The 11,428-nt window shown below is 43.2% G+C and overlaps 1 protein-coding gene across 1 annotated transcript; it reads right to left on the bottom strand.

Moving 5' to 3' along the window:
* Nucleotides 1–648: 648 nt before the first annotated feature.
* On the bottom strand, nt 649–8,561 carry wnt1 (wingless-type MMTV integration site family, member 1). Its single transcript, XM_041239315.1, has 4 exons — nt 8,268–8,561; nt 4,992–5,242; nt 3,039–3,304; nt 649–1,510 (listed from the first exon to the last, which is right to left on the bottom strand). The coding sequence occupies exons 1-4, from the start codon at nt 8,366–8,368 to the stop codon at nt 1,022–1,024; spliced, it is 1,107 nt and encodes a 368-aa protein (XP_041095249.1). The 5' UTR covers nt 8,369–8,561; the 3' UTR covers nt 649–1,021.
* Between the last annotated feature and the right edge of the window lie 2,867 nt (nt 8,562–11,428).

Genomic DNA, 11,428 nt, shown 5'->3' with positions numbered 1-11,428 from the left:
AGAGAGAGAGATTGTCGTAACAAGTCATATTACAAATCTATTCACTGAAGTATTCCCATGTAGATCCAGGAGATTCGATTCTTAAAAACATAAAAACCTCCAATCATGACAGTGAGCCAATACAAATCATGAATTCTGAGGTAGAAATATAAGAAACCAAGTTGCCGAAGGCACAGACCAAAATGTTTGTCTGTCGAAGGATAGATTTTCAAAAGCGTTAATTCTCTGATTAGCGGCTCTGTTTTTTTAAAATCATTGGTTTTGTTTCGAGTTTTTTTTTTTTTTTTTACAAGCATTAAAACCAAAATCAGCGAGCAATGACATATTACTAGTGCTAACAAGAGGTAAGACTTGCTTTTAAAACCTTTGCACGCCTTGAAGCTAAATTCACTACTGCAGGAGAAATGCTAGCACTCCAGACACACCAAAAAGTGGCGATACGTTCTGGAATGAGGAAATCAAAGACAGTGTCTTAAATGGGAAAACTTTACACAGGAGCAAAAGCTCTGTAAACCTGGCCCTCTGACTGTGTGTGTGTGTGTGTGTGTGTGTGTGTGTGTGTGTGTGTGTGTGTGTGTGTGTGTGTGTGTGTGTGTGTGTGTGTGTGTGTGTGTGTGTGTGTGTGTGTGTGTGTGTGTGTGTGTGTGTGTGTGTGTCAGTGTGTGTGTTTGTGTGTTTATGCATTCGCACCAGTCTCATTTTTGGTTTCATCAGCATTCGTTTCTAATGCATCTCATCAGAGTGTGCTTGAGGTTTACTGGCTTTCTACGTAAGATTCAGTAAAAAACAAAAACAACACATTTATCAGCATAGACATCTTTCTGTTTCAGAAACCCATTATTCACAACATTTCCCTTCCTGTGTTACCCCACCTAATTTGTTTCAGAATATAGGCAGCGTCCTCTTACCTACAACACAAGAAGGAAGGTAGTGAGCTTCAAAATAAGTACCAGCCAAACCATGCCTGCTGCTACCCTTCGGAGGGGTTTTTAAAGCTTTGGATATTATGCTTATTTGGCGTCTATAGGCATTCGTGCAGGACCTGCGTGTTGGTGCAGTTTGAGCAGCTGACGTGACAGCACCAGTGGAAAGTGCAGTTACATCTCTCAGTGACTCTCTCCGTCCTGGTCCTATAGCCACGGCCACAGCACAGCAGCTCACACCCATCCAGAGCTGGCGAGGAGCTGTTGCAGTAACGCCCTGACGTCCCGATGGTGCCTGTTTTCCCGCTGTAGGTGCAGAAATTGGGTGACTTCTCAAAGTAGACCAGGTCCCGCTGGGAGGGCAGTTTGTGGGCTGGGTTTTCGGGTTCCAGGTGCCTCATGTCTGCCCTGGAGGCCCGGTTGCTCCCCTTGTTGCCGTAGATGACCCGGGACGCCCCGTCGAAGCGGTCCTTCAGAAAGTCCCCCACGGTGCGGAAGGTGGGCAGCCGCATCCAGCAGGTCTTGACCGTGCACGAGCCGGACATCCCGTGACACTTGCACTCCTGCCGCATCTCCGAAAACACCGTCTGGGAGGGAGAGAGAGCAGAGAGTCAGGGCTGGGTCCCCTTTCAGTCTTTCGGATGAGCGGGACTCCATGCAGAATAACAGCATACAGTATATCATAACAATTGCATATGCTGGAGTTAAACTTGCACTAACATACTTCATTAAGTTTTACCCTGCACCCATGTTTTACAATGCATGTTTCCTTGTGGTGCACCCTGCTCCCCTGTGCTGTACCCAGCTCCCCTGTGCTGAACCCTGCTCCCCTGTGCTGAACACAGCTCCCCTCTGCTGTATCCTGCTCTGCTGTGCTGTACCCTGCTCCCCTGTCTGCACCCAGCTCCCCTGTGCTGTACCCTGCTCCTCTGTGCTGTACCCTGCTCCCCTGTGCTATACCAAGCTCCCCTGTGCCATACCCTGCTCCTCTGTGCTGTACCCTGCTCTGTTCTCATACATTAATAATGTTTCCTGTGCCATACTCCTCTGTGATTAAACTGCTCCTTCATACTATGCATGGTTTAAACATTTTCCAGTGTTCTCCTTTATCCTGCACTTTCACTATACCCTCAGTGTCCCGTGCTTGGCTTACTCTTAGTTACCCTCAGGGGGAATGTATTTTCTTTCAAGGCAGGAAGAGGCATGCAGGCTTGTTTTTTCCCTCCAATACACCATCTCAGCAACTGCTTTCACCCAGGCATTGTGAAGGGCCTTGCTGAGCGCCTTTATCCCTGCTGTGCTTCAGAGAGCAGGCTGCCCCCTGGAGCTAATCTGTTCCAATGCATCCTGTCCTGTAATGACCCTGAGCAAACCTAGAGGGACACTTCCACCCGGGAGCCACACAACACAACACTGCTCACTCACAGCCTGGGACTTCATCTAACTGTGGAAGTAATGCCAAGGTGTGCAGTTCCCTTGATAGAGCACCAACACGAGAGCTTCTGCCAAGACCTGCACACAGACACCTCTGATTAAAGATTCAGAGCTGAACTGCAAATCATTGTTATTATTATTATTATTATTATTATTTAGTCAGTTAATATATGCTTTTACCCAAAGCGACATACAGAGACTTGCTGCTGCGGAGTCACTTCCAATAGGACCTCGTTTGTTTTATGTCTCATCCGATGGACGGAGCACGAGGAGGTGAAGTGACTTGCTCAGGCTGGGATTGAACTGGGAGTTGATTTTTCTAAATATGGCTGGAAATGAAAGGCATGTTTGCCAGGCACAGCAGCTAATACTCAGTAGGGGGAGCGTTTCGGAGTGTCTCAGGAGAATTATTTGATAGAACAGTCTGTGCTTATTAGTGTGCAATATTTCAATTCAGTTCTGAAGTTACAGATTAGCAAGCTTTCATAGAAACAAACTTCCTAACATCCCACAGTAAATACAGAGCTGCTGTACCCTGTAGAAATGATTTATATATATATACACTAAAGCGTTATCACTGTCTAAAAAGCATTACATTACTCACTAATTTACAGTATTGTAATGCACTGCTTGCCTCTGTTCATATTATATCAGATTATGTTTTAAAAGCCCGTCCTTTACCATTCTCCCAGCCTCGTTGTTGTGCAGGTTGGTCAGGTAGCGCAGGTCCCTCCCTCTCTCGCTTGAATCCAGGAACTCCCTTCCGAACACTCTCCCGAAGTCGATGTTGTCGCTGCAGCCTCCCCAGTGCCAGTCCGCCCCGCCTGGGCCGCGCCGCCGGTAATCGCAGGTGCATGAATCGATGGAGCCTTCGGAACACGAGCGAGCCACGGAGTGCGTCACACCGGCGCTGGTGATGGCAAAGATGAATGCAGTTTCCCTGCAGCCTGGACCCCCGGAGACAATACCGTGAGTATTTAACCACAGCTTCAAATCAATTGTCTGACCGATTGTTAGCATTAGCAACTAAAACTATATACATGTCTTTTGGAAAAGAACACCTGTTGATTACAGCTTCTTGAGTAAGATCTAGCGCCATCTAGTGCACAGCTCTGTGTATTGCCAGCAGTACAAAAGGAAACTTGATCAAAGGCGGCTGATCATTAGCTGGCTACACAAACACTTAAGTGGATCTCGTTTGTGTTATACGAGTCAGTTCCTGAACTCAGCTCAAAGCACTTTAATACACGTATTGAAAAACAAAACAATATTTTAGAAATGACAGCATGAGCAACTCAGCATGGTTGCAAACGCTATGAAAAGGTAAAGGTAAAAATGATCAATCTTCACTTTCTACTGTGCTGTCGGCACTTTCCAAATACAGGCTGCCGATGTGTAGTACCTTCCTGTGCTGTAGGTCATGCCGTCTGCTCTCAGTTAGACTACTGTAGTAATTCAGCTCAGGAAGTGATAAGGTACCAGGAAGTGTTTTTTTTTGTTTTAGAAGAAAAACACTCCTTTAAAGGAATAGCAACAAAGATTTTAAAAAAAAGTCAAATAAAAAAGATCAGAGTTATCTTTTTGGTGCGTCTTTGTCACTTGTGTCATGCATTAAAAAGACACTGTGAGGTGATGATGTTCTGATGTCACAAACCTGCAGCCCATGCATTACTGAGTGTGCTGGAACATTCTGTCCGCTAGTAGTTAATGGGTTACAATTGGTAATGCATGAGTGACATGTTGACCTGGACATAATAGAAAGCCACTTCTCTGGATTTTAAACCTAGACACTGCATTATAATGCTAAACAGAAAAAGAGCAGGGAGCCCTGATAAATCACTGTGGCTGACGACAGACACTTGGCCAAAGTTGAGGGGCTGTGCCTTCTAAAGAGGAAAAGTTGGAACAGTTCTTCTCCACCTCGAACTGGCTCAGGCAGAGTTTTTAAGAGTGGCTCTGAGAAGTATTACTGGCTGGATAACGCCTGTGTTCTGCTTGATTGGAGCCTGATTCCCATGATTGCTAGCTAGTCATTATGGTCACAAATCTAAAGGCAGGGATTGTCCAGCTCTGATTATTTCCGTCCCTTTATTTGCGGCTCCATATTTAATGGGAAAGGGGGCTAGGTGGCTCAGAGAGCAGGCTAATTCACTGGCGTCTCCTGCCTTTCACACCCGGAGGCCTGGGTTCAAATTGGGTTGCGCGGGTCACAGGTGATAGTTTGGTAGCCCTCAGTTGCCAGCAATATTGAGCACTGACGGTTTCCCAGTTTCTTGAGAATTCTTCAGCAAAGATGGATAACTCATACTGCTGCACATAGGGGGTGCAGTTTCCCATCAGGCGATCGTCCCACAGCTCTCCCCTAGCGGGACACTGGATAATAGATTTTCCCCACCATTGTTTCATTGAAAAATAAGTTTAGTATCCATGCCTCTGAGCAATAATAAATGTTTTCTGTTTGAGAGGTAAGTTTTAAAGACGTTCAGAGACCAACACCTCACTTGCTACGCTGTGCTAAAGGTGACAAGCAGGCTCTGCTCTACTCTGCTGGCACCAGAGAGGCTTCACTCATTGTTAGTAGTAGTATTATAATATTACTTGCACAGCAGTGTATTGTTCTTGCCATGATCCTACCTCTGTTGACGATCTTGCCGAAGACGTTGGGGCTCTGCGCGGTCGGGCAGTTCCAGCGGCGCTTACGGAACTGCCACTTGCACTCCTTGATGGCGCTCTGCACGCCGCTGCTGATGGAGTGCAGGATTCCCGGGTTCTGCCGAATCAGCTTCCTCTGCTTCCGGCTCAGCAGCTGCAGGCTCGGGTCCAGGACCAGCTGCACGTTCTTGGAGTCTGTGAGCAGATTGGAGGAGGCCACGTTCACGATCCCCCTGGCACGCAACACGAAGAGGGCTGTGAGCTTACTGTAATACATAGGCTTACAAGTGCTTCTGAGCGCATTGCAGGCGCCCACTGTGTGGTATGTGAGTACCTGGCAGGCTATGCTACTCTGTACTCATTAGTGTACTGGACTCTCCACCAGTAACGTTAGTGACTCCTAGCAATAACCTTCTACTGCAGGGGTCTCCAGTCCTGGTCCCGGAGGGCTGGTGTACCTCCTGGTTTTTGTTCTAGCTGTACCCTAACTGAATTGATTGGCCCAATTTGGCTTATAATAAGCACTTAATTGCCCCAGTTAAGAAATTTATGGTACAGTTGGAACAAAAACGAAGAGGGACACCTGCCCTCCGGGACCAGGATTGGAGACCCCTACTATACTGTAAATATTGTCATATTTTCCATGCAAAAACGTAATCATTAGTAATTTTGTGAAAAAAAAATCTTACTCGGATGCTTCAATGTATTCAAGCAGGATGTTCTATATCCTACTACGGTGTATGATTATTCTATTAAACGTGGTGTATAAATATACATGTGGTATCCGGACCCCCTATAACTGCATGTTCAATACGCAGGGTACGGGGCAGAGCTAACACGTGTAAAGAATAGGAAAAGAACATATTTAAGAACATAGTTAAAAACATCCAGATTTTGTGCTAGCTGGAGCTGCACTGTGACGTGTGTTTGAAACGCTGCTTCGTGATCACCCAGAACGCCTTTTAAACCGCAGTGATTCATGTCAATCAGTCTGCTGCGGGTCTTTTAAATATCAGCCGACATAAACGAACTCAGTCACATATAGAAATATTGGCTTCATAATTAGAATTTGATGGTTTTGTTGTTTGTGATTTCTAAATTTATGTATTGGGTTTGTCACAGGCTATTAATAAACTGCTCTTCTAAATATATCCGTTAAATATGTTTTTAATGAATCGAGTATTTTGTTAAACGAAGAAAAAGGGGAAATGGTTTTACACTGTTTTAAAAAAACAATGTTTTGTTCACAGATCCCTCGGTGGTTTATTACAAGTAGAAAAGAAAAAAAATACATATTTTGTTAATATTTTGTTTTCCACGCATGCGTGTTTATTTCTTTATTTGTTTAATTACGTATGCAGTCCTCGCACTGAAAAATGTATATATATTTTTTTTACACAAACCAATTTAAACACGTCTAAGAGTTTATCTTAATTGAGAATATTATACACAAAAAACACGGGTATTACCAAATTAGAGACTAGATAAATACTGTGAAACATTAATCATTTATTTTAAACATCAACACGTATAAAATATCCACAACATTAAGCTATTAGATGCATTATTAATAATAAATAATATGGCGTTCAAGAAACTATACTAAAACAGATTTTTAACTGTATTCACAATATGCAGACGGTAGACGGTGAGTTTTTTTTTTCTTTTACAGTATAATAGTCCATAAATAAGAGATGCAGAATAATTACAGCCTGTACCCAACCCTGTGGAAACCAGTCTGGTTTGAGCTACTGCAGTAAACCCTACAGACAGCTGCTCGCTACAGAGCGAAATGCGACACGGCTACAAAAAGCAGACATCTAGTTTGAGTAGCACTAGCAGATCTGCAGCATGTAAACCTCAAAGCTGAAAGTTTGCAGATTTCGTTTGTTTCACAGACGCGTCCCAAGGAGCGAGACCCTTGCGCGCCGGCCCACCCACACAACACACAACACACAGGAGGGCTCGCCGCATGAGCGGGGCTGCAATTCATCAATCACGTCGTATACAATACAAACGAGGCCGTTACAATTTATTGAGAAATGTATAAATCTTTTTTTTTTTTTTAAGAACTAGAGTAATGGCTGAAAATCTCTTATTTTAAGCGTGTTGTCTCTATTGTTCTAACGAGTTGATAACAACCTCTGGAAGTAAAAATTGTAATGTGAAATATTCCGTAACGTAGGCCTATAATTATTATTTTGTCAAAGTCAGGCACAAATTATTCACACACATTTATGACAGCTACATTTTCAGTAGTGCGGTATTTTATGGTTGAAGCGCTCGTCAGACCGTTACGTGGATGTTGACCTTGCTGTAATTAAAGAATATGTAAACAGCGTGTTTGTTTGTTTATCAACTTCTGCCAGGTGCCCCCCAAAAATCACCGCTCTCAGATTCGTTATGAAGGAAGCCGGGTTCACTGCGGCTCGCTGGCGGATATCACTTGTAAGAAGGAATTATTGCAGCGGCTTCAGAATTCTTCATTCGGTTCTGCTTCACGTAGATTAAATGCGTATCGCAGGTCGCCTTTAAAAGAAAGTGAACACTGAATTAAATTTACTGCGTTAAATTCACAGAGATAAATGAAATCAAGATGCTAAGGCAGACCCGTACAGTGTGAGGGCTGTACAACGCCATGAGCCTGTATGGTATTGGGTTGATGTAACAACACAGCCACCCCTACCCTTCTGCCAAACATGTTCTGCAGTGTATGTTACTAACACCTTATATACACTTTTTTTTAACGAAATCAGCGTTTCTGTAAATCTACCATGATATTTTGTATTCAGTATCAAACCCAATATTATGCAGCATATTTTGATCGGTGTTTATCGGAGTGTTGTTTGAAACGTCAGTGTTATCAAAAATAAACGCGTTACAGTTGAAGGCAATAGGGATAAAATGATCAACGTAAACCTGAAACTTAAGTATGAAGAACAGACATAATTGCAGCTCGATTATCTGAAAACGTGTAAAGAATCGTAAAATGGCATCGTATCCCTAATAGAATAGAACTATGGTCTTAATTTAAACAAGCCGTTTTGATTTAGTTGTTGTTTGATTTAGTTGTAAAAGTGCCGGAGACAGCAGCGTGCCTGCCTGCATTGCAGTGCCAGTGTAAAAGCTGCTGCGCGGTGCAGCGGGATCTGTGCATGGGTACCCAAACATCGCAGTGACACAAGGAGGCATGCAGATTTTTCGAGCTCCTGTCTATGATAATAGTATTATGGAACTGCTATAAATTCCGGTACTCACCACCATCGTCCGCTGTTGTTGACTGCCAACGTATTGGAAAGAGAAGAAAACACCAAAACCCACAGCGTCTTCAATCCCAGCATTAACGTGAAAGCTCGCATGTTGGCTATAGATTCGCCTCACAAGCCTTTATAAAATCAGCAACTTTAATAATAAAAGGTACTGGTGTGTTGTGTCAGAACTAATAAAAAAAGACTACACCGCTGTCATACTCTAAATCAATTTCACAGACTGAATTAGGCCAGAGGCATGCGCTGGATACACACACACACACACACACAAAGCTTCAAAAGCAAATTTGCTGAAGACTCCAATGTCGGGGTTTTTTTTTATGTTTAAGTCTTTCCAAAACAAACCAAAAGAAAATAATCAAATATATATTATAATACTTTGAAATAACAGCGTAGCTTAAACTCGAATCCAGTAACTTTTTTGTTTTTTAGAAGCTGCCACAGAATATTACGGGAAGTCCTTATTGCGTCTCCAAGTCCTTATAAAAATACGCACCATGTCCTTTCTCCTGCGAGCCGCCTGCGCCTCTAGCTCTTATACATTCTAGGAGAGAGGATTTCCCGAACAGTGCGTGTGTGTGACAGTCCCGGAGACTTCATCCCAACAATAAGAGAAATGCGACACATTCTTCTCCCCATTGACTGTGACACGGGAATCAAGAGATTTGCTCCCATCAATCTGTCTATTAGAATAGAGGAGAGACGGGAGATTAATCCGTGTAACTCAGCCCTGGCAAATCCTTGGGTCTTCAATACCAGAAGGGCGCGCACACAGGAGCCGCCGCTCGGCGTGGGATGGGAACGTTGTTCTCTTAAGATTTTTTTTACATACATTACACAGATAGCACAAGTGCAGGCGCTTCTCAGCTGTCTTTAGCTCCAGCATAACGCACACGTACCGCTAGCCATGAGGCGATGCGCCGTTATCCCTATTGGAGCTCCCCATTGACTGCGCTAATAAGAGTACGCACATAAAAAGAATAACAGAAAATATATTTATGGATTGTAAACTGTTTTCTAAAGTGTAAGATGGAATTAAAACCAGCAAGGGTAGTATCGAATCCAGTATTTTGTGAAACTTATTTAAGAGATGCTCATTTATATTATGGCAACTGTAATAACAGCATAACCTCAGTCCACGCGCTCACGAGCCTTCACCGCACGCATTTTTCTCTTCAATTAAACGCAGATTTATTTCTCCCTCCTTTTTTTTGGATCTCCAGTCGCCAGATGTCACATTTTAATTTGAAATGACTGCCCTCGCTCTCTTTTCCACCTCTCTCTCTCTCTCTCTCTCTCTCTCTCTCTCTCATTTTTTTTTGTTCGTTCTTTTTTTGGCCGCAATTTTGAAAACGTCATTTTGAGTTTGTGCTTTCGCTGACAATATGTATTATAAGCTTTCGTTTACTGTCTCCTTCAACGGAGAGAGAGAGCGAGATCGCCGTGCAAGGTCACAATGTGAATAATACCACTCAGCAATCAATGAAACTGTATCGTGTATAATTATTTTCCATGCTATATACAATGGGCAATCAGCCACACGGAAGATGCCAAGTTCCATGCACGGTCATACTGGAGCAGGTCTCCACTAACTACAGTAATCTACTTACTTACTTCATTGAATTAAGTCATTAGCAAGAGCGCCCCCTGATGGCCGAGTCACGCAGTTGTCATAAAGTGGACTCAATTGATTGACACGCTTGAGTGTTTATAGCAGGGGTCTCCAGCCCTGGTCCTGGAGAGCCCCTATCCAGCAGGTTTTATAGGTGTCTTTACATCATCAGTGACTAAAGATCTGGAACACCTGTTAATCTTGACTAATTAGGCCAATAATTGGTTCAATTAAGTAACTGAGAGATTGGTTGAAACGAAAACCAGCAGCCACAGTAGCTCTCCAGGACCAAGGTTGGAGACCCCTGCTTTAGACCATCTAGGATGTATAGAGTCTTCAATCAAGGTCCCCTTTCCCCTTTGTTAGGCTGAATAGATGTACTAGCACCTGACTATAGCTCATGCCATGGAGTCCTGGGATCGCAGTAGCGCTTCTCTGCACAGACTCCGGTGTAACGCGGCGAGGTGACCGGAATGGACGTCGATTTCTACGCGGGGTATAACCAGGACATTATAGTCACCGAGGGAAGGTAACATAAGCCAGGTAACATCTTGCCGTCGTTTGCCGTCAATGGTCTCTACTCTCCCTTGTCAGTTTAAACGCGCGTTTGAACGCATCTTCAATTCAAATATTGGAATACGCAGTGGGAGTCAATCTGTTAAACTGATACATATTACAATTGGTTAAAAATAAGAATTATTTTCTATTAAAACATGCTTTAGTAAAATATCAAATTTGAAATAATGTAAGACGAGAGCATAAAGTAAAGCAACTGTCATCAAATAATATTTGATATATATTTAAACCAGTTTTATCGCTAACCTCTAGGTGGTGCTAACGCATTTACAGTGATGCAAGTGAGTTTGAACACGCTGTTACCTCCCCAGTGCGCAAACTGTCACAAACAAGATAGTGTGGTGTAGCTGACACGAAAGTACTCTTTATATAATTAATTACTAAACTTCACACGAGCGTCACACGCTAAATAAGTGGGAGAAACACGCGAGGTGGGGGGTTCTGCAAGATATGGCTGGAAAAAGGCAAAGCTTTCTTTAGACTTCTTTAACTCTAGTGTAAAAGAATCGGGACAAATGAGTCGTTTCCTTTAAAGAAACTCAAGAAGATTAAAAGTCACAGCAGCAAGAGTTTAGGAAATCGTCTTTTTGTTTTCAGGGGCTGAATCCTCTTTTTTGCCAAGCTGGTTCTCTCCCGCCTCCTCCACTCCCCCGCACTTAATCCGAAATGTAACCGTCTGTAAACGGTTTCCCCCAGTCCATTCATGCGGCAAAAAACAGATTACGCACAAATCCTGTTAACGAAGCCTTTTAAACACAAATCCACTCCAAATTACTTTTTTAATCCACTTAATTCTATACGCCTGCGCAGTGCTGTAATGCCTCAGCTACGGTACATTCAAGATAGAAAAGCAAACCAGTGCTACTTATTTATTATAAAAGTGCGGATCACTTTAACAAGGACCATTTAAAAAAAAAAAAAAAAAAAATGAAAATAGAATCATCTCTTAATACACACAACCC

The sequence above is a fragment of the Polyodon spathula genome, chromosome 53 (genome assembly GCF_017654505.1).
Source record: "Polyodon spathula isolate WHYD16114869_AA chromosome 53, ASM1765450v1, whole genome shotgun sequence".
Classification (NCBI taxonomy): Eukaryota; Metazoa; Chordata; class Actinopteri; order Acipenseriformes; family Polyodontidae; genus Polyodon; species Polyodon spathula.
Note: the sequence above shows the minus strand (reverse complement) of the source record. Positions and strands in the feature narration are given on the sequence as shown.